Here is an 18,583-nt window from a genome sequence, read left to right on the forward strand (position 1 = left end):
CTTACTCTGATCAATTGGGCGTCTGCGTCGAACCCTCTGAGTTCTCAAGTCAGATGAAACCTCGACCAGTGAATGGTGAGGTAGATCCTCTACTTCTCGGGCGCTTGCTGTCTCTCCAGAGACCGGTCCTGGTGATGAGGGGAGGGCTGGGGCAGCGGTAGGTGACGGAGGGTGAGGGCTGATGGATACCTGGTCTGCCGGTTGTGGAAACATGAAAACCACTGGCACGGTGGTTCGGTCCCTCTGATGATCCACCTCTGTAACAATAGGCCCGTCCTGCTGCTGGTTCAACCCGTACATCTCTGGAACCTCGTCCGGGTCGGGGGATAAAAGATAGATGGGGCTGGATGTTACAGAGTATGTCTGCTGCGCCTGTGGTTTTTGTTCACAAATGTTAGGGTCTTTGTATACAATTTAATTTTCTGTCGTATTTGATGCCATTATGTCAGGCACTGTGATGCTTTTTAGAAATACAGGCAGACCTCCATCTACTTCAATCTCCCTCCTCAATCCAGCCAACTCTCCAGTTGGAAGCATTTGTTTCTCTCAACTTCCTCCAAATAATAATATTAAAAACACACATGCTTTGTTTCAGAAAGAAATTGTATCTATTCCACATGTAATGTCATATTGGTGCCTTTTTATGATTAACAAGGACTCTGGATGATTCCCCACAAATATCTGATTGTGAACAAGGTGAAGGATCATTCACAGGTACAACCCTGCTAATCACTACATGGTTTCATTTACAATACTAACTGTTTTTTCTGTGAAGACCACCTAGAAACTTCAGTCCATTCATCATTGACCGTATTTATAAAGATTTTTGCTTTAAAGGGCCCATATTATGCCCCCTTTTACACAAGTTACATTGGTTTTCAGGTGTGTGAACTACATGTCTTTGCCAGTCCATGTCAAAACACCTCAAGGATCAAGCCACACAGCCCCCTCCTCTTTCTGTATAAACAGCCCTGTGAGACTACGGTCGATTCCAGTACTTTCCTGCTCACTCCTCGCCCCCCTCCCTTCGTGTTCCGCAAAGCTCCTCCTCGCTCCTCCCCGGGTCTGCTGCCATGACAACAGTCGCACGTAACAAGGCACAAACACGACGTAGAGACCCGGGAGGCCCAGCGAACACATTCTCGCTGCAACCGACCGCCGGCAGCCGCAAGCCGGGAGCCGCGACCGAACGCTGGCAGCCGCAAGCCGGGAGCCGCGACCGAACGCCGGCAGCCGCGACCGACCGCCGTGAATGGCTCATTTACAGACCGTCTGCACGATCAACCCAAACCACGAATCAACGACTCATTGTTTTCTTTTCATTCATCGTGGGCTGGCAGACACCCCAGATAACACAATATACGTGGAGGCAGGCTGAAAAGGTGCCTGGAGCATAATATGACCCCTTTAATGTGGGAGAATGAGTGTTGAGTGCTGCTTGACAGGGAACCTGCCTAGTTGACGCGTCCTTGTGTAGTTGTGAAGTTCATTCATATTCATAGAAGCTCATTCATCATAATCAAACCTATTTGTTTACCATTATTCCTCCATTCACCATAAAGTCTGCGCAGATCCATATACACTTGTAAACCTTGAACAACTTATATGTATTCAAACAAACAAACTATGGCTCAATGTTGGGATCCTCTGTACCTGACGACGACGGTCAAAACACTCCTGTATGTAACACACCTGTGGCTGAATGCACCCTACTGGACAAACAAGGAACTACGAGACATGTCGTACACACCAAACTGTCTCTGACACTCAATAGAACTTACTGCTTGAGGAAAGTGGTGATGTGAATTTAGTTGGAAAAATGTGTTGATCCACTTATCACACACACACACACACACACATGATAAGATATTCCTTTATTTGTCTCACGACGGGGAAATTTGCATGTCACAACAGCAAAGTGGATAGCAGAATATTAAAAAGGCAAAATATATATATTTATATATACTCCCAGAAAGACAGGCTTATATAGCTCTCTGGGAGCCCTGCCCAGATGGGCAGATAAAAGAAGGCGACCCTCCCAGCTCCACCCTCCAGCAGCTCCAACAGACTGCAAGACAAGAAGAAGAAGCAGACAAAGGCAGGAGGAGCAGGAGGGTCGTCACACTCCACACTGGGGGCCCTGGTTCTCCAGCCTGTCGCTCGGGCCCCAGACACTCTGGTCCACACTGGGGGCCCTGGAACCTCTAGCTGACATCCGGGGCCCCAGCCATCAGCCCACACACTCTGCTCCACACTCTGCCCCCCTGAAGCTCCATCCGACGGCTCACGCCCCTGGTACCCAATAAGGCAGAGAGATGGTCAGTGCACTAGTTCTATATTATTCTGATGTTCTTCCTGTTAGCATTCTGACATTTGACCTCACTGCATTCTAACCAAAATGGCTACCGCACTCAGCCGTTTAATTCCTCAACGGTTGTTTGTGGTTGCTAGGCAACTTTGAAACCCGGTGCAAAGAGGAGCCGAGTGGCATGGGACCTGCGGGACAATCGGCATTGTGTCTGGAAATCATTCCAACTCCACTCAGCTTTATTATTATTTCTTCTTTGAAGCTTTTCTTTTTCCTCAGCTGGTGTTTGAAGTCCTCTGGTCATCAGCCTTTCTCTGTGGATGGTGATATGTGAACTGGGTCTTGCTGGTCACTGGACACCCTCAGTCGAACACCGGCAGCCTATATCTCATGGCTGCTGGTTTCAGAACTCATTATTTACTTCACACCCTGCTGTCAGTCACTTTGTTCATTAATATCACTGATGTCCTGTTGTGTGTCATTCTTTTACTGGGTGTCACTGAGGGATACAATAGAAGGGGTCCAGAGGGGAGTCATCCTACGGGCATTTGAACACATCTTTGAGAGTATTCAGGCAACTGTTGTTAATTGTGCCACATGTGACCAGGACATGTCCTTTGACTCACACATAAAACAAGTCTCTAGGACAGCCTTCTTTCACCTGCGCAATATCAAGAACATTAGAAACATCCTATCTCAAAAGGATGCTGAAAAACTAGTCCATGCATTTGTTACTTCTAGACTGGACTACTGTAATTCATTACTGCTAAGATGCCCCAATAAGTCTGTGAAAAGCCTCCAGGTAATCCAAAATGCCGCAACACGAGTTCTGACAGGAACTAGAAAAAGAGATCATATTTCTCCAGTGTTAGAATCTCTGCATTGGCTTCCTGTAAAATTCAGAATAGAATTCAAAATACTGCTCCTAACCTACAAAGCCCTTAATAATCAAGCTCCATCATATCTTACAGAGCTCATTGTTTCATATTATCCCAATAGATCACTCTGTAAATGCAGGACTACTTGTGGTTCCCAGAGTCTGTAAAAGTAGAATGGGAGACAGAGCCTTCAGCCAGCAGGCTCCTCTCCTCTGGAACCAGCTCCCAGTTTGTGTCAGGGATGCAGATACCCTGTCTACATTTAAAGTTAAACTTCCTTTTTGATAAAGCTTATAGTTAGAACTGCTCAGGTGTTTAATAAACCATTTCTTTATTATGCTGTTATAGGCCTAGACTGCTGGGGGAACTCATATCATGAGCATCATGTATCCACATTACATGTCACTAACTCTGTTTTCTCTCTCAGCTAGTAGATCTGACCCCAGAGCTGCAGGATCCAAACCCGTCATTATTATTATTACTATTATTATTATTAATAACATCATTTTATTTATAAGTATCAGTTTTCACTAATTATAAGTATCAGTCTGGTAGAAATTAAAGCAACTGTTATACTACCCCCCTATCCCCCGATATGTTTACAGTACATGTCACTAACCCTGTTTGTGTTTTCTATCTCTCCTAGTGTATCTCTGACCCCAGACCTGCAGGACCCTAACCCGTCATTATTATTGTTATTATTAATAATAATATCATCACTAATAATAACAACAACATAATTGTATTTTTTAATTATAAGTATCAGTCTGGTAGAGATTACAGCGGCGGTTGAACAACTGTCCTCTCTCTCTCTTCTCTCCTACTGTCTCTCCTCCCACCCTCTTTCTGCCCACCTCTCCTCTCTTCCTCATTTCTCTCCTCACCCCAACCGGTCGAGACAGATGACCGCCCACAACTGAGTCTGGTTCTGTCAGAGATTTCTTCCTGTTAAAAGGGAGTTTTTTCTCTCCACCGTCGCCAAGTGCTTTGCTCATTGTGGGATTTGTTGGGTTTTCCCTGTAATATTGTAATATTGACCTCACTATGTAAAGTGCCTTGAGACAATGTATGTTGTGATATGGCGCTATACAAATAAAATTGAATTGAAATTGAATTGAATGTCTGTTTTATAAATTCATAGATTTTCATGCAAGAAGCGCAAAGTTTCTGCAAACTACATACAACACTTTCAACAGGCGGAAGATTTGCATACGCGGAGAGAATCATTTCGTGTGTTTATGTGCGAAGCTAGTGTGTCGAAGATTCCTGGTGACAGCTTCTACCTGGAGATTTACAACAAGGAAATCCGAGATCTTTGGGGAGCAACACCAAACAGAGGTTGGAGGTTCATCTCCTTAAATCACAGCTGACACTGTGCACAGTGTGACGCAGTGTGAAAGAATCGTAGAGCTCGGCTGGAGGAACTGGTCTGTGGACCACACACTGATGAACAAAGACTCCTCCCACTCCCACTCCATCTTCACCTTCCACCTGGAGATCTGCACCACTGTTGATCACACACACACACACACACACACACACACACACACACATAATTATATAATACCTGTATCACACAATTGTATATATATTTAATATGTGATAGGCTCAATGAACATAATCCTTTCTTTGTTGTACTTTAACTGAAGAGAAACGTGACGCTAACGTAACGCTCATGGCGACATGGGAGTTCATATACAATGTCCATGTGACATGGGAGTTTCAAAGACTAAGCATATTCTAAAGATGATGATTTAGATTTGTATTTTCTTTGGCTTTCGTCATTTTAGATCCTTGAACATTGAATCGATTTTTCATTCCATGCAATTGCATTGTTGATCCCTTAAGAGTCAATAGGACAGATTACACAACGTTTGCGAGACGGTGTAATATTTTATTTAATGCATTTGTGGTATTTTGTTATTGTTATTGTGATTACATCAGGAGGAGAATCCCTGTGTACGTGACTGTGACTGTGTAGCTATTGTCAAACTAAAGTTATATTTTTGCACTTTGCTCCTAACTCCTTGAGTGGCCCCCTACTTTTGAAGGTATGTCAGTTAACATTATGTAACGGCTGTAGTATGGTCGCTCCAGCTCAGAAAGACACCACTCAGACCAGGATTCAGGATCTGTGCATTTAATCCTATGGAAGCAGCAAGGGACACGGTCAACATACACAGGCTGGCAGGCACTCTCCCTCAGTCTCCAGCACAAAATCTCCCAAAGTTTAAAAAAAAGAAAAATATACATAAAACATTGCTTTGAATAAAATGTAAACACCAAAATAATGTATGGCCTTACAATAAAGACAAATATATTTAAAACTTAAATTAAAAATAAATCATAAAAGTAATTTCTTCATTGAAAAAATGAAGTGCACCTTTACAAAAGGTGTAGCGGGTCGATGTAAAGTGAACGCTTCTCCTTTGGATAAATGACCTTCACAATATATGTGAAGTCATGTAGAGAGGATTAATTATCAGAGTAAATCATGATGCTATGTATACCACACACACAGAGTCTGGTCACTCCTACTGTTCGGCAGGATTCTCGTCCTAGACCTCGGCCATGTCCTCGCCGTGTGTTCGTTTATTCAGAGGGAGAAAACAGTCATGAGTTCAATGCATTCAATCAAATCATGTTTATTTGCTCCAACTAATAACAATACTTACAGAGTCTCTGGGTTTCTGTCTGACGAGTCACCAACCAGGGCTGGATCGCGCAGAGGACAGGAACCTGGTACAATAGTTCATTCGCTATTTATCCCGCATGGTGGGTGCGGTCTGTACGTGGGTGAAACGCATGACTATGTGTCTGGACTTATTGTAATCGTTATTGTGTAATTATTTTGCTGTCCTAGGCTAAATTTGTTCTGAGCAGAACAATTTGTTCTGAGCAGCACATCTTGTGACATCTACTGTCTGTATGTTAATGGAAATTGGCAGTCATATGTTTGTGAATGAGTGACGAATCTGCTGACTTAAGTGGAAAACATCTGCAGGGAACCAGTTAAATCGGAAACCAGTGGGGCCATAACACCGGCCCTGATACCTGTATCACACATTGTGTGTTAATGTGGCGCAATAAGTCCGATGAAGCTCATTGATTTTAATCCTTTCTTTGTTGTACTTTAAGTGAAGAGAGAGTTTGACATGTCTCCATATGTTGATGTGTGTTCATGGGGAGAACGTGATGATTGTTGTTCAAAGAAAGGCTAATGTTATTCATGGCCAGTGTCACTGTCAAGTTGTAGTAACCAGAAGACGCCAGCAGGTGCCAGTGGCGCTACATGAGCACCATTTGCGCAGGGAGAGTTACAGGGAAATATCGCGAGAGTATGTCAGAGGATGAAAATCCCGTGTGCGTGCTAAGAACAGAGAATGCTGTAGCGGCTGTCAACCGGAAGTGATATTGTTGCACTTTGCAGGTGAGCTGGTGAGGCGATGTTAGTTCGTGGAGTGAAAACAAAGATTGCACTGTACTGTGACACTGTGTTCAGTTTGGAAAGTGTTCATGAGCGAAGTACCGCATTAACTGTGTTGGTTAGCCAGTTAGCAGCTAACGTGACGCTCACGGCCGCCATGTTGGTGGAGGAGGAGCGCGGGGCATTTACCATGACAATGAGCCCGCGCTGCTCATATTCATGTTCTTTGTTACTGGTGGTGACCAGTTATGAATGTTGATGTAGACTATCATGATGTTATCGACATGGGAGTTCATATCAAATGTCCATGTGACATGGGAGTTCATATCAAATGTCCATGTGACATGGGAGTTCAAATCAAATGTCCATGTGACATGGGAGTTTCAAAGTCAAAGTGTATTTCATAATTTCAGCATTGTAGATCATGGAACATTGAATCGATATTTCATTCCATGCAGTTGTTTGGTTCATTCCTTAAGAGTCAATGGGACATATTACACAGAGGTTGACATTGGTGTCATATTTTATTCATTTGTGGTACTTCAGAGTACATGCAGAAAACGGAGAATGCTGTGTAGTGAGTAGCGACTGTCGACCTCAAGTTCTGTTTTTGCACTTTGCAGAAACCAGTTCATGAAATGTGTCACACCAGATTGAGCCTGTGTGATGTCATTCAAGTCATTTATACTTGTTATATGATTTAAATTTGGTCAAAGAGTAAGAGTAAAAAAGATACTGTTTGACAATGTCATAATCAGGTTTAGAAAGATGTCAATTCTTATCTGGACAAAACACAAGATGAATCTATAAATTTAAGTAAATGTATAAAAAAACATGTTGCTCAGTGCACGAGTTCTGTGTCTCCATGACAACTGTCGACAAACTTAAGAATTTCGTGAACGGTGTTTGTATCTAAGGGTGCATTTTTTGGCTTAATACATTAAACTTTGAAGTTGTCTCTGTCTCTCTGGTTCTCAGACACAGCAGGTCAGGACCATCTATGTGCAGGTACACTCAACCGTGTTGACCTGGCAGGAAGTGGGTGTCAGTCTGAGACTGGTGCTCCTCGCGAACGACTGTGCAATGCCTCCCAAGATCAACCTTTCCCTCTCGCCTTGGGTAACGTCTTCTCTGCCCCGGTGGACGGACGTTCAAGGCACATCCCCGACCGGGACTCGGAGCTAATGAGGCTGCTGCAGGACTGTCTGGGAGGAAACACGTGCACCTTGATGATCGCCTGTCTTTCCCCTCGCAGACAACCACTATGAAGAGAGCGTGAGCATGCTGCACCATACCAACGGATCCAAGAGCATCCAGAACAGACCTCCAATCACCGAGGACCCCAAGGACCCTCTGCTCAGAGAAGATCAGGAGGAGATCAGGAAGTTGTGGGCCCTCATCTTTGGCCAGCTGGGCACTGCTAACATTTCAGGTAAGTGACACGTTTTTTAGCCAGATATTGCCAAAGGATTTAAATGTAAGATGTTTAATAACAGGAATGTAAAACAAAGCTGCAGGAGGACATCCGAGCTCTCTTATCTGGAAAAGGCCTGAGCCAGCAGGGGGAGCACTCTCCCAAAGAATGACAAGAGAAAATGGTCTGCACACAGCAAAGAACCGTGTAAATAGGTTACATATAAGTTTCAGTGGTTGTCTTTCTGTCAAGTAGCACAAGTGTCTCAATCCTCCTGACAAAGTCTGAGCAAACACTGGAAATTCCAGTGTTTGGTGTTTGATTATATTCTGTTGTTGTGACCCATCCTGGTCACTGACACTGCTGTGCACTGTTTGGTTTCCCATCATCAGTGAGCTTGTGCTGTGTGACGCAGGCTGCTGAAGAAGAGCTCCGCCCTAAACCTGACCGGCTGTGCTTCAGTCCAACTGGGGAGACTTCTCAGACCAAGGTACCGTCCACCATCATTATCACCAATCATCCAAACAAAAATCAGGAATCAAACACTACCTCAATCCATGACCTTATATTATTTATTTATCTTCCTCGTGCCTTTTCAACATTGTGCCGTGGCTATGGAACATGTTCTGTGATATAATGGCTCTTTACACACAGTTGATTCTACTCCCAACTCTTCTCTGCAGGCTGCAGCGGCTGGATCAGGAGGCGGTGGGAGGAGAGCAGGCCAGGAACAAAGAGACAGAGAGCAGAGAGCGAAAATGTGCTGTCAAACGAATACAATTTTATCCAGGAAGAAGTCCATGCAGAAAGTCACATTCTGGGCAAGGTGGGTTATTAATAATAAGGATAATCATATTTATGTAGCGCCTTTCAAGGGACCCGAGGACGTTTTACATTTCACACAAACACTTTACTTTCTATTAGGTAAATCCATATTAAACAAAGTATTAAACATAGCAGAGTAGTTTTTAAATACTTAAAAACGTGTCTGGAGTGCACATTTAAATGTTGTTCATTGAAAAGAACTTGATACTGGACATGTGGCTGTAAAAGACCACGGCCGTGTCTTGTATACATTGTCACGCTGTATTGCTGCAGATTGTAAGGCAGAGCAAAGTGAAAAGTGAAAGCACATTCTCTGTGAATAGAATATGTTTTTTATTTCTTCAACCTCTGTTGATCATCCTGCAGCTCCTACACAAACAATGCTAATGTTGCTGGCCACGCCTCCTGCTGCTCATTGGCTAGGCAATTTGGTTTCCTGAAATCTTTATAAATACAGGCGGTCAAACTCAGTCAACCACACCTTTTTGTTTTGTTACTTAACAAACAAGACAGTGTTATTGCATCACTGCATCTGATTTTTAGCTACTGTTTTTGCTACAGATAGCTTTTACTGCTTTTTTTCTTTTCACTACGGCTCAAAATGCTCAGAAGAGCTGGGACATGTATTTATGTATTTGCCAGTGTTATTGATGTTTCATTTAGTGGAATCATCTCCATTTGAGCTTAATAGTTGGCAGAGTGTGTTCGTCTGTGCTCCCCTCTGACTTTGTGAGTTGTTTCAAATGATTTCAACCAAGTTCTTAAATATATCATGAACAAAACTATTAAGATGTCACAATGAGTATTATGACACACTGTCTCATGTAAAGTTTGATGTGCACGGTCTGTTTTCTCTCTCTCACAGTGAGAAGGAACGTCGCATCATGTACTGCCTGCGGTGTGAAAAAACCCAGGACATACGGAGTACCCACCTTACCAGGGTGTGTAATGAAGAACAGCACACCTGAGGAGAGGCAGGCAGAGTTCCAGAGGGCCGAGGAGAACACACCAAGAATTGGACCCGCGATCGGAGAGTCTATGGCCGTGTCCGAAATCACCCCCTAACTACTATATAGTGCACTATATACTGCCTTCGCCATTTTGCAGTGGTGTCCGAAATCACCCCCTAGATTTCATATACCCTATATAGTGCACTGAATGTATCCCAGAATGCATCGTGAAAAGTAGTGGACATCCGATGGTCACTAACCGAGCAATATATACCATGATGCATTGCGCTCGCTGCGCCGGTAAACCGCGGACGGAAGAGACGACGGCGGCGCAGCGTGAGCTTGAGCGCGTCTCACAGCAGCAACACGTCTCAGCCTTCTCTCTGTTCTTGCTTTATTTTGCCTAATTTTTGTAAAAAAACATTGAATAATGGTGAAAAATAAATATATACATATATATAAAATATTTTAAATATAATAGGATCGTCCACGGGCCGGGGTCATTGTAGTTACGTCATAATCCTACGACAAAAACGTAATTACCACCACGACTCAAGTAGTGTCCGAAATCGTAGCTGGTGAGTGCACTATATAGCCCACTACAACAAATTCCTTTATAGTGAGTAGGGGGAAGTGAATGAGTTGGTGATTTCGGACACAGCCTATGACAACGCTGAGATGTGCAAGCTGTACACCCACAGAGCTAGAAGACTGATGTTCCTTAAAGATCTGCGCAGGAAAGGTAAACTTCCACTCTATGTCAAAAAATGAATGGCAATGTCCTGCCGGTGTCCCAAACTCCACACAATGGACTTGCGTCCCAGTTAGGGGGTATGGTGGCAGGTAACAGTCAGTGGATATCAAGTTGTGTTGAGGCAACTGTTCCTGAAGGTGGCGCTAGAGAGTTAGAGTTAGGTGGGGGATCCAGGGTATTGCCATTGGACACTGGTATCCCTAGCCCGCCCTAGGGAAGTGAGCCTCCGAAAGCATCCAATTCGCGATACTTTGTCCACTTCATTCACTTTGCCATTTTTGTGTGTCCATTTCGTGTAAGTTGTGAGCATATCACAGAACTTGTCATTAATTACAGTTAATATGTCCATTTGAAAGGTTTGGGTAATTGGCCTTTTTTCACACAAAACACACTCACTGGTCCAAAAAGCGACATCGACGAAGGCGGGGGGCTTCGTGTCGGGTCGAGTTGCAGTCTTCCGATTGCATTGAAACTCGTTGTCCGCTCAGACTCGTCCAATGGCAATACCATCGGTCAGGTGCAAGGTATTGCCATTGGACGCCGTGGTTACTAATGTAACCCTAGTTCAGAAGTTATTGCCATTGGACTTTTGTCCTCTTCAAATACCTTAGAGCTGGTATCCGGGTATCCCAATTGGACAATGGCAAGTCATTGCCATTGGACACCATTGAAGGTATTGCCATTGGACACTGGGTGCCAACACATTATGAAAGTACTGCTTTTGTACAAAATGGAGTCAGCATGTCTGTGTTTTTTCTGCTTTTGGACAAAATGAGTACATTTGTCAGTTTATTTTTTGTTATGAGAGTAATATGAATGAAAATGTGTGCAATTACAAAATACACAGGACTCAGTATTCACAATTTAACCATTTATTTTAAAACACAACATAAAACCAACACCACACACTATTGGAACCATAGAAGCATAAAAATCTTTGTTTATCAATTTGAACGCCCTTTGCTCCGTCCTGGGACCGAAGTGATGGGACTGGGTGGGTGGAGAGTGCCATTTCCGTCTCCTTCGGGAGATGGGCTCAGTTCCCCTCACCTAACCCGGCCAGGTCCTCCACCCAGAACCCCCGTCACTCCGGTCCCCAATCCGCAGACCTAACCCTAATTTTGGGCACTAACCCTAACCACAGTCTCTACCCTGATCTTGACCCTAAGTAAGGGCTGATCCAATGGGTTTGGGGATTATGGAGTTAACAGGCTTCATGAAAACCTAATCAGAGTTAAGAGGAGGAGCTCAGCAGAGAGTATAAAGGGAGGAGCCCCAGTAAGGGAGCCTATTTCTCACAAGCACATCGAGCTGACAGGATCGCTCAAGCTGTACTTTAATCACATGAATTTACTTGAATACTATGAATTTTGTGTCCCGCTGGCCTGATGAAGACCAAGTCGGTCGAAACGTTGCCAAAGAGAGCCAGACACCAATTCTTTTTAAAAACCTTTTTATTTTGTAAGGCACAGTCTTCCCTACTTTTCGTAAAGTATACTTACTTCAATTTGAACACACTTTGCTCCGTCCTGGGACTGAAGTGATGGGACTGGGTGGGTGGAGAGTGCCATTTCCTCCTTCGGGAGATTGGCCCCTCACGTCACCCGGCCAGGTCCTCCACTAAGGAAGTGAGCTCCCGAAACCGTACGTTGGCAAGAAGCGGCCATGTAACCAATCGGACACTTTTCGTCCCCCCGTTCCCCGGCCCCCCGGGGGTCCTAAAAATAGGCGGTTGGCGTCAACGCACTCGCTGGGGGCAGGTCGAATCCCCCCGAGGCCCCTCTGAAAAAATTTCCCCTGCGGAGACCGGCCGCTGCAGCTGCGCGCCGGTCCACAGGGAGGCTCCCTCTCCAGCGGGGTATTGGCAATTGCCAGGGAAACTTTCCCCTGCAGGGGGTGGGGGGTTAATGCCATTGGACACTTTCAGTTGCAGGGGTAAGGGAATCTTCCACTTTGTGGCTGAGAATGATTGGGCCTTTTCCTGCCATTGGGCAAAGGTCGTCAAAATGGACCTGCGTCCCAGTTAGGGTGTCAAATGGCTGTGCCTTAGATCACGAATTGTATGCCCGAGTGTGCCGGAGCAACTGCGCCTGTCGGTGGCACTATGACTCCTTTCTGGGTTGGGGGGGGGGGGCCCGGGTATTGCCGTTGGACACAGGGGCCCCGACCACTTCCCTAACTCGTACACCTGTCCAACTGATGGACCTTTTGTCCACTTCATTCACTTTGTCATTTTTTTGTGTCCGTTTCGTGGAACATTTTTCAACATCGCAGAACTTGTCATGGTAGTACAGTACGGTACAGTAAATATGTCCAATTGGAGGAATTTTTGTCCACTTTGGGTAAATGGCCCCTTTTTGCCCAAAATTCGCTTGCCAACTCTGGGGCGGGGTACCAGGGGCCCCCGGGGGCTAAAAGTCCAATTAGCCCAAAACTCACTTGCCGACTTCGGGGGAGAGGCCCTAGGGGTACCAGGGGCCCCCGGGGCACAAAAGTCCAATTAGCCCAAAACTAACTTGCCGACTTTGGGGGGAGGGCCCCAGGGGTACCAGGGGACCCCGGGGACCAATAGTACATTGCCCTAAAGCTCACTTGCCAACTTCGGGGGGCCCCAGCGAACGGGGCGTCCAATGGCAATGCCGTATTTTTTGGGGGGGAATCGGAGCCTCTTGACCCTCATCTTCTGCTTGCTCTGCTCAGTGGCCTTCTTCTTGTCCGGGATCGATTTGAAAGGGCTAATTACAACAGAGCAGTCTCTTTTGAGCTTTTTCTTCCTTGGTGTGCCCATATCCTCGACCTCCTGTGGCGGTGGGTTGGCTGAGGAAGATTAGGGGGCAGCCTTGTCCTCTTCGCTGCTGCTGCTGCTGCCGCCGCCGTCCTCGCCGCCGCCGCCGACTTCCATCTCCTCCTCCTCCTGCTGCTGCTGCTGCTGCTGCTTTGTCTCGCCGTCTCCTCCCTCTCCCACGAGGAGGCTCTGGCTCACCAGGGCCCTGACTTCCTCGGCCTCACAGTGGTCAGGGTTGGCCACGTAGTACTTGTCGGCCGTTCTGCTGTCGTGACACAAAGTCTGCGACCTTTTTCCGTTGTTTTCGATCTTGGGACTTTTTTGCCTGGAAAACAGAAAACAGAGAAATTAACGACAGCACTCGCAACGGCGCTTTCGGCCTCCACGCGTACTTGTCTTGAATTTAATGTCACCTTACATAGGTAGCCACGGCCGTCCTAATGAGGGTGAAATTAATCACCCCCGCCAACCCCATGTCCTTCCAGGCCGACTGTAGGTTCCCGTTGAGGTTTTTGGAGGGCCCCTTGCCCTTAGTGTAGAGCACAAACTGGTTTGCATCGGGGAGGCTTTTCTTTACGGCCATCCACCGCTCCAGCCACGCGAACTCTGCCGGGTTGAGAAACATCTGGGCCTCCCCAAATGTTCTGTTTGTCTTGTGTTATTTTATCTGTCGCAACACAGACACGTAGAGGAGGGAGAGAGTACGGGGAGACTGGGTCAAGTACATGCACCGCAGTAAACATCAGGGCTAACTTCAGAGCTAACAGTGTCAGAAATAGCCCTCACGTGAAGCAGGTAGCCCCGATCCTGGCCGAGGGTCTTTGCCTCCTCCACCTCGTTGTCCGTCATGTTGGCATAGACCCCCGGCCTGTGCCCGAACAGGCAGCTCCAATATGTGCACTGGTAGCCGTAGTAGAGGAAGCGGGTGGCGTTGTCGAATTTGGCCTCGAGTTCGCCTGATGAAAAGAGGGGGGGAAAAGCAAATTGCTCAACATGAGCTGTGCCTTGGTCAACAATCCACGTGTCCTGTTGGCAAGCAGACTTGTGGACAACTTACCCAGTAGCTGTGGGATGGCGACGGCAGCGGCAGAGAGGCAACCCCTCAGGGCCTGGCGGGACGGCAGCTTACTTATTTTTAGCCGCTTGGTGGACATTTGGTGGACCACCACCCTGCGCTGCAGTGACCTCACCCCCGTCTTCAGTTCCCTCTCGATGGAGGCGAACTGCACCCGAGTGAGGCGGCATGTCTTTGGGGGGATCCCGACCATGAACTATGCAAAATGCAGGGCATTCTGCAGATAAATTTTTGCAGTGGTAATGGTCATCCCGCCTTCCACCACACTGCAGGCCCAACTGTTTGAAGAGAGAGCGGAAAAAATGAATCAAATAGAATCTTGCAATGTACAAACGAAATTGTAATGACACTGTCACTCACCCACGGATCCTGGACATGTCGTCCAAAAACAGCCAGTCAGACAAGCGGCTCCGGTTGTTGGCCATGTATAGGATGAATGTCTTCAGCCTGCTGACTTTGGAGACGGTGTTTTCCGACATTTTGGGGGTCGGGTCTAGGCCCTCGTGGTGGGCCCTGTACGACTGAAGATACTCCTCTGTAACGACACGCAATTTAAGGTGTTATGATATACATGTGAGGACTCTGCTGTCCAATGGCATGAATAAGGCAAATTAATGACCATGTCATCAACATATGCTTACCCATCGATGGTGGGAGGCTTATCTGCCTCATGAGGTTCCCCCTGCCACTGCCTGAACTCCACGGGCTGAAGGAGGACGGGCCCGCCTCCTCCGACGCGGCCGAGGACCGGCCTCTCTCCGTCACACGTTCCTATCAAAGTTGGTGAAAACCAAAAAAATCAGACACACAAAGACAGGGAGAATGGGAAAAATGATAGAGAGAGAGAGAGAGAGAGAGAGACACAGAGAGAGAGAGAGAGAGAGTGACTCACTTCCTCCTGGTTCTCCACTGCAGGGGTGCAGTCTTGATTTTGCAGCTTCCTGCGGAGAACCCTGACCTCGCCGCAGAACTTGTCCCTCTCGGCCTTGACGTTTTCAAGCTCCCGCTCATACTCCAGCCGAATGCGCCTGCATTCGGCCGAGCCGTATTCAGCCACAGGGGACGATGGAGTGACATCTATGTCCTCCTCCAGAGGACTCGGGTTCACATCCAACATGGACTCCATCGCCGGGGTCGGATCCGTAGCCCTGAGCTCGGCCAAAAGTTGCATGGTGTGGATTCTCCTGGCCTGATTTAACTTTGCCGCCCTTTCGGCAATGCTGAGCTCGGTGTGTGACTGGTGGATGTGGCTGTCTAACCTAGACAGCTGGTACTTGCACTCTGGAACAGGGCAGGGTGCAGCGCGGATGTTCACCCTGCCGGATGCCAGGGTCAGCAGTAGCCGCCTCTGTACCGAATTCTTGATAAAGTGCATATTTTTCATGTGCTTGTTCAGTGCGCTGAAATAGCGTTGACACAAGGGACAGCAATGCATTTTTCCTGTAAAGAAACAACAACAAAAAAAACAACAAGATTAATAATAATTACTGTTGAAAATGATGTGTGTGTGTGCGCGCGTGTGCGTGTGTGTGTGAGGAATAGTCAATTGGGCTGGATGGAGTGCGCAGTTGGAAAGTGCGACACTCCTCAGCAAGCTCAGTGCGCACATTCAAGGTGCCGAAAAAAATACTGAAATGCAATAAAAAAGACATTAAACACTACCAACGGCGAGATTAACACACTGTGGTGAGAGGTATGAACACTTTTGATAGATAATGGTAAAGAAAAAAATGGCAGGAATAGTCAATTGGGCTGGATGGAGTGCGCACTTGGAAAGTGCGTCACTCCGCAGCAAGCTCAGTGCTCACATTCAAAGTGCCGAAAAAATACTGAAATGCAATAAAAAAGACATTAAACACGACCAACGGCGAGATTAGCACACTGTTGTGAGAGGTATGAACACTTTTGATAGATAATAGTAAAGAAAAAAACGGCAGGAATAGTTTTGTTTTTCTTTTAAATTAATTAATCAATTTAAACTCTGCAAAAGATATTAAATACAAGCAATCACATCTCTCCTATTACATGGTACATTGTCAAATCAGTCATAATAATAATGATAATAAATGGCATTCAACATATTCAAGACATTACACATTAAATAATACAAAAAAAAGTTTTCACACTCACTTCTCTTTCTTTTGCCAGTCCCTCTCCTTGGCCTGCTCCTCCGGGTCTTTAAAGGGGCTTCAGCCCTCATGTTCTAAGACCCTCGACCAATCACAGTGCAGGTCAGCTGCATGCAGGGTGTCTGCTAAACTACTGTTACAGGAATACTTCAACAGGCCAGCCAATCAGAGTGTACAACCAATTATCGAGCGAGAACAACGCGGACAGGGAATTCACTTGCTACGATTCTTTTGATATTTACACCATGTGTTTTGTATGAGGAGAGGATGACATGGTTACATTTTCACATGTGTGGCCCATTCCATCGCAAAGATGATTTTTTTTTTTTCCCGCCTTAAAGCTGCATATAGTGGAAAATCCACTTGCTCCGATGTCTGTGATTGGACCTGGCGGACATAGGGCATATCTCCCAATTGCTTTTGAGGTCCCGTACTGTCACCAAGTGTTTGCAGGCAGCTATGATTTGCCGTCGTCCACTTGGAATACCCGGATCCCAGCTCTAAGGTATTTGAAGTGGGACGTACACTTCAAATACCTTAGAACTGAGGTCAGGGTATCCCAATTGGACAATAGCAAGGTATTGCCATTGGACATGTGTCCCCATGTTTCCCGCTTGTCCACATGGTGGAAAGTTGCACTTCCACCGAGTGGACATGTTCCCCCCACTGAGGAGGACTGTGCTGGGCGGGTGGAAGAGACCACCTTGCCATTGTCCAATTGGGATACCCGGATCCCAGCTCTAAGGAATTTGAAGTGGGACGTACACTTCAAATACCTTAGAGCTGAGGTCAGGGTATTCCAATTGGACAATGGCAAAGTATTGCCATTGGACACCGTGGAAAAGTCCGCAGGGTTGCAGCCGTTTACCCCCTTACCACAAGACATCGGGTTATTGCCTTTGGACATGTGTCCCCATGTTTCCCCCTTGTCCACATGGTGGAAGGTTGCACTTCCACCAAGTGGAAATGTTCCCCCCCTTGACGAGGACTGTGCTGGCCGGGTGGAAGAGACTACCTTGCCATTGTCCAGTTGGGATACCCTGATCCTAGCTCTGAGGTATTTGAAGTGGGATGTACACTTCAAATACTTTAGAGCTGAGGTCAGGGTATCCCAATTGGACAATGTCCAGTTGGTCTCTTCCACTCGAGCCAGCCGCCCAGCACAGTCCTCCTCGGGGGGAAACATGTCCAAATGGCAATACTTTGACATTGTCCAGTTGGAATACCCGGATCCCAGCTCTGAGGTATTTGAAGTGGGATGTACACTTCTAATACCTTAGAGTTGAGGTCAGGGTATTCCAATTGGGACACCGTGGAAAAATCCGCAGGGTTGCAGCCGTTTACCCCCTTACCACAAGACATCGGGTTATTGCCTTTGGACATGTGTCCCCATGTTTCCCACTTGTCCACATGGTGGAAAGTTGCACTTCCACCAAGTGGAACATGGAACATGTCAAGCTTTTCATTCTTTTCATACTTTTTTCATATTTTTCATACGTCTACCAGTCAGTTTGCCAGAAGTCCTGGCAAACTGACTCTCCACCTGGGTTATAAAGGGCTTCATCCCTCATGCTCTAAGACCCTCCACCAATCACAACACAAATCACCTGCATGAAGCATGCTTGCTACAGCGACCAGCCAGTCAGAGTGTACAACCAATTAACGATCAAGTACAACATGGTTAGAAATTGCACTTGTTCCGATTTTTATTTTTGCTGTTTTTGAAGGTGGATATAGTGAAAAATCGACTCGTTCCGATCTTCATTTTTACAGCATTTACTCACTTATGAGAAAGGGTGTCGAAAACAAACCATCAACCTTCTAGCTAACCCTGTGGCTGTCTGGGGAAAAAATGGCAATTTTGTCTCCGAACGGTCCCATCTTTTGAGCACAAGTCAGGCCCGGGACCCTCTGTTCGGACACCGAGTTTCAATCCAATCGTACGACTGCAACTCGACCCGACACCAAAAACCCCCACGAAGCCCCCTGCCATCATTGATGTCGCATTTGGGACTAGTGAGTGTGTTTTGGGCTACTT

The 18,583-nt window shown here is 46.3% G+C and overlaps 1 protein-coding gene and 1 long non-coding RNA gene across 6 annotated transcripts in view; one reads left to right on the forward strand and one right to left on the reverse strand.

Annotated features, from left to right (window-relative positions):
- Positions 1–2,136: 2,136 nt before the first annotated feature.
- On the reverse strand, positions 2,137–5,973 carry LOC124850788. The gene is made up of 3 exons (XR_007031700.1): positions 5,862–5,973; positions 4,470–4,693; positions 2,137–2,292 (listed from the first exon to the last, which is right to left on the reverse strand). It is a non-coding gene; the product is annotated as an uncharacterized LOC124850788 (long non-coding RNA).
- Positions 5,974–6,517: 544 nt separating this feature from the next.
- The window catches only part of LOC118299707 (kinesin-like protein KIF3B), a 100,878-nt gene continuing 88,812 nt past the window's right edge, over positions 6,518–18,583 (forward strand). The window contains exons 1-6 of one of the 5 annotated variants that reach the window (XM_047335432.1): positions 6,518–6,616; positions 7,592–7,732; positions 7,869–8,045; positions 8,420–8,517; positions 8,711–8,853; positions 9,718–12,722. In XM_047335432.1, the coding sequence (XP_047191388.1) occupies positions 7,895–8,045; positions 8,420–8,517; positions 8,711–8,853; positions 9,718–9,820 (495 nt within the window). In that variant the 5' untranslated portion in view covers positions 6,518–6,616; positions 7,592–7,732; positions 7,869–7,894 and the 3' untranslated portion in view covers positions 9,821–12,722. Of the gene's footprint in view, positions 6,617–7,566; positions 8,046–8,419; positions 8,518–8,710; positions 8,854–9,717; positions 12,723–18,583 lie in introns of those variants that run through there. The other 4 variants (XM_047335427.1, XM_047335429.1, XM_047335428.1 and 1 more) reach the window with 4 other exon arrangements.

The sequence above is a fragment of the Scophthalmus maximus genome, chromosome 11, assembly GCF_022379125.1.
Source record: "Scophthalmus maximus strain ysfricsl-2021 chromosome 11, ASM2237912v1, whole genome shotgun sequence".
Classification (NCBI taxonomy): Eukaryota; Metazoa; Chordata; class Actinopteri; order Pleuronectiformes; family Scophthalmidae; genus Scophthalmus; species Scophthalmus maximus.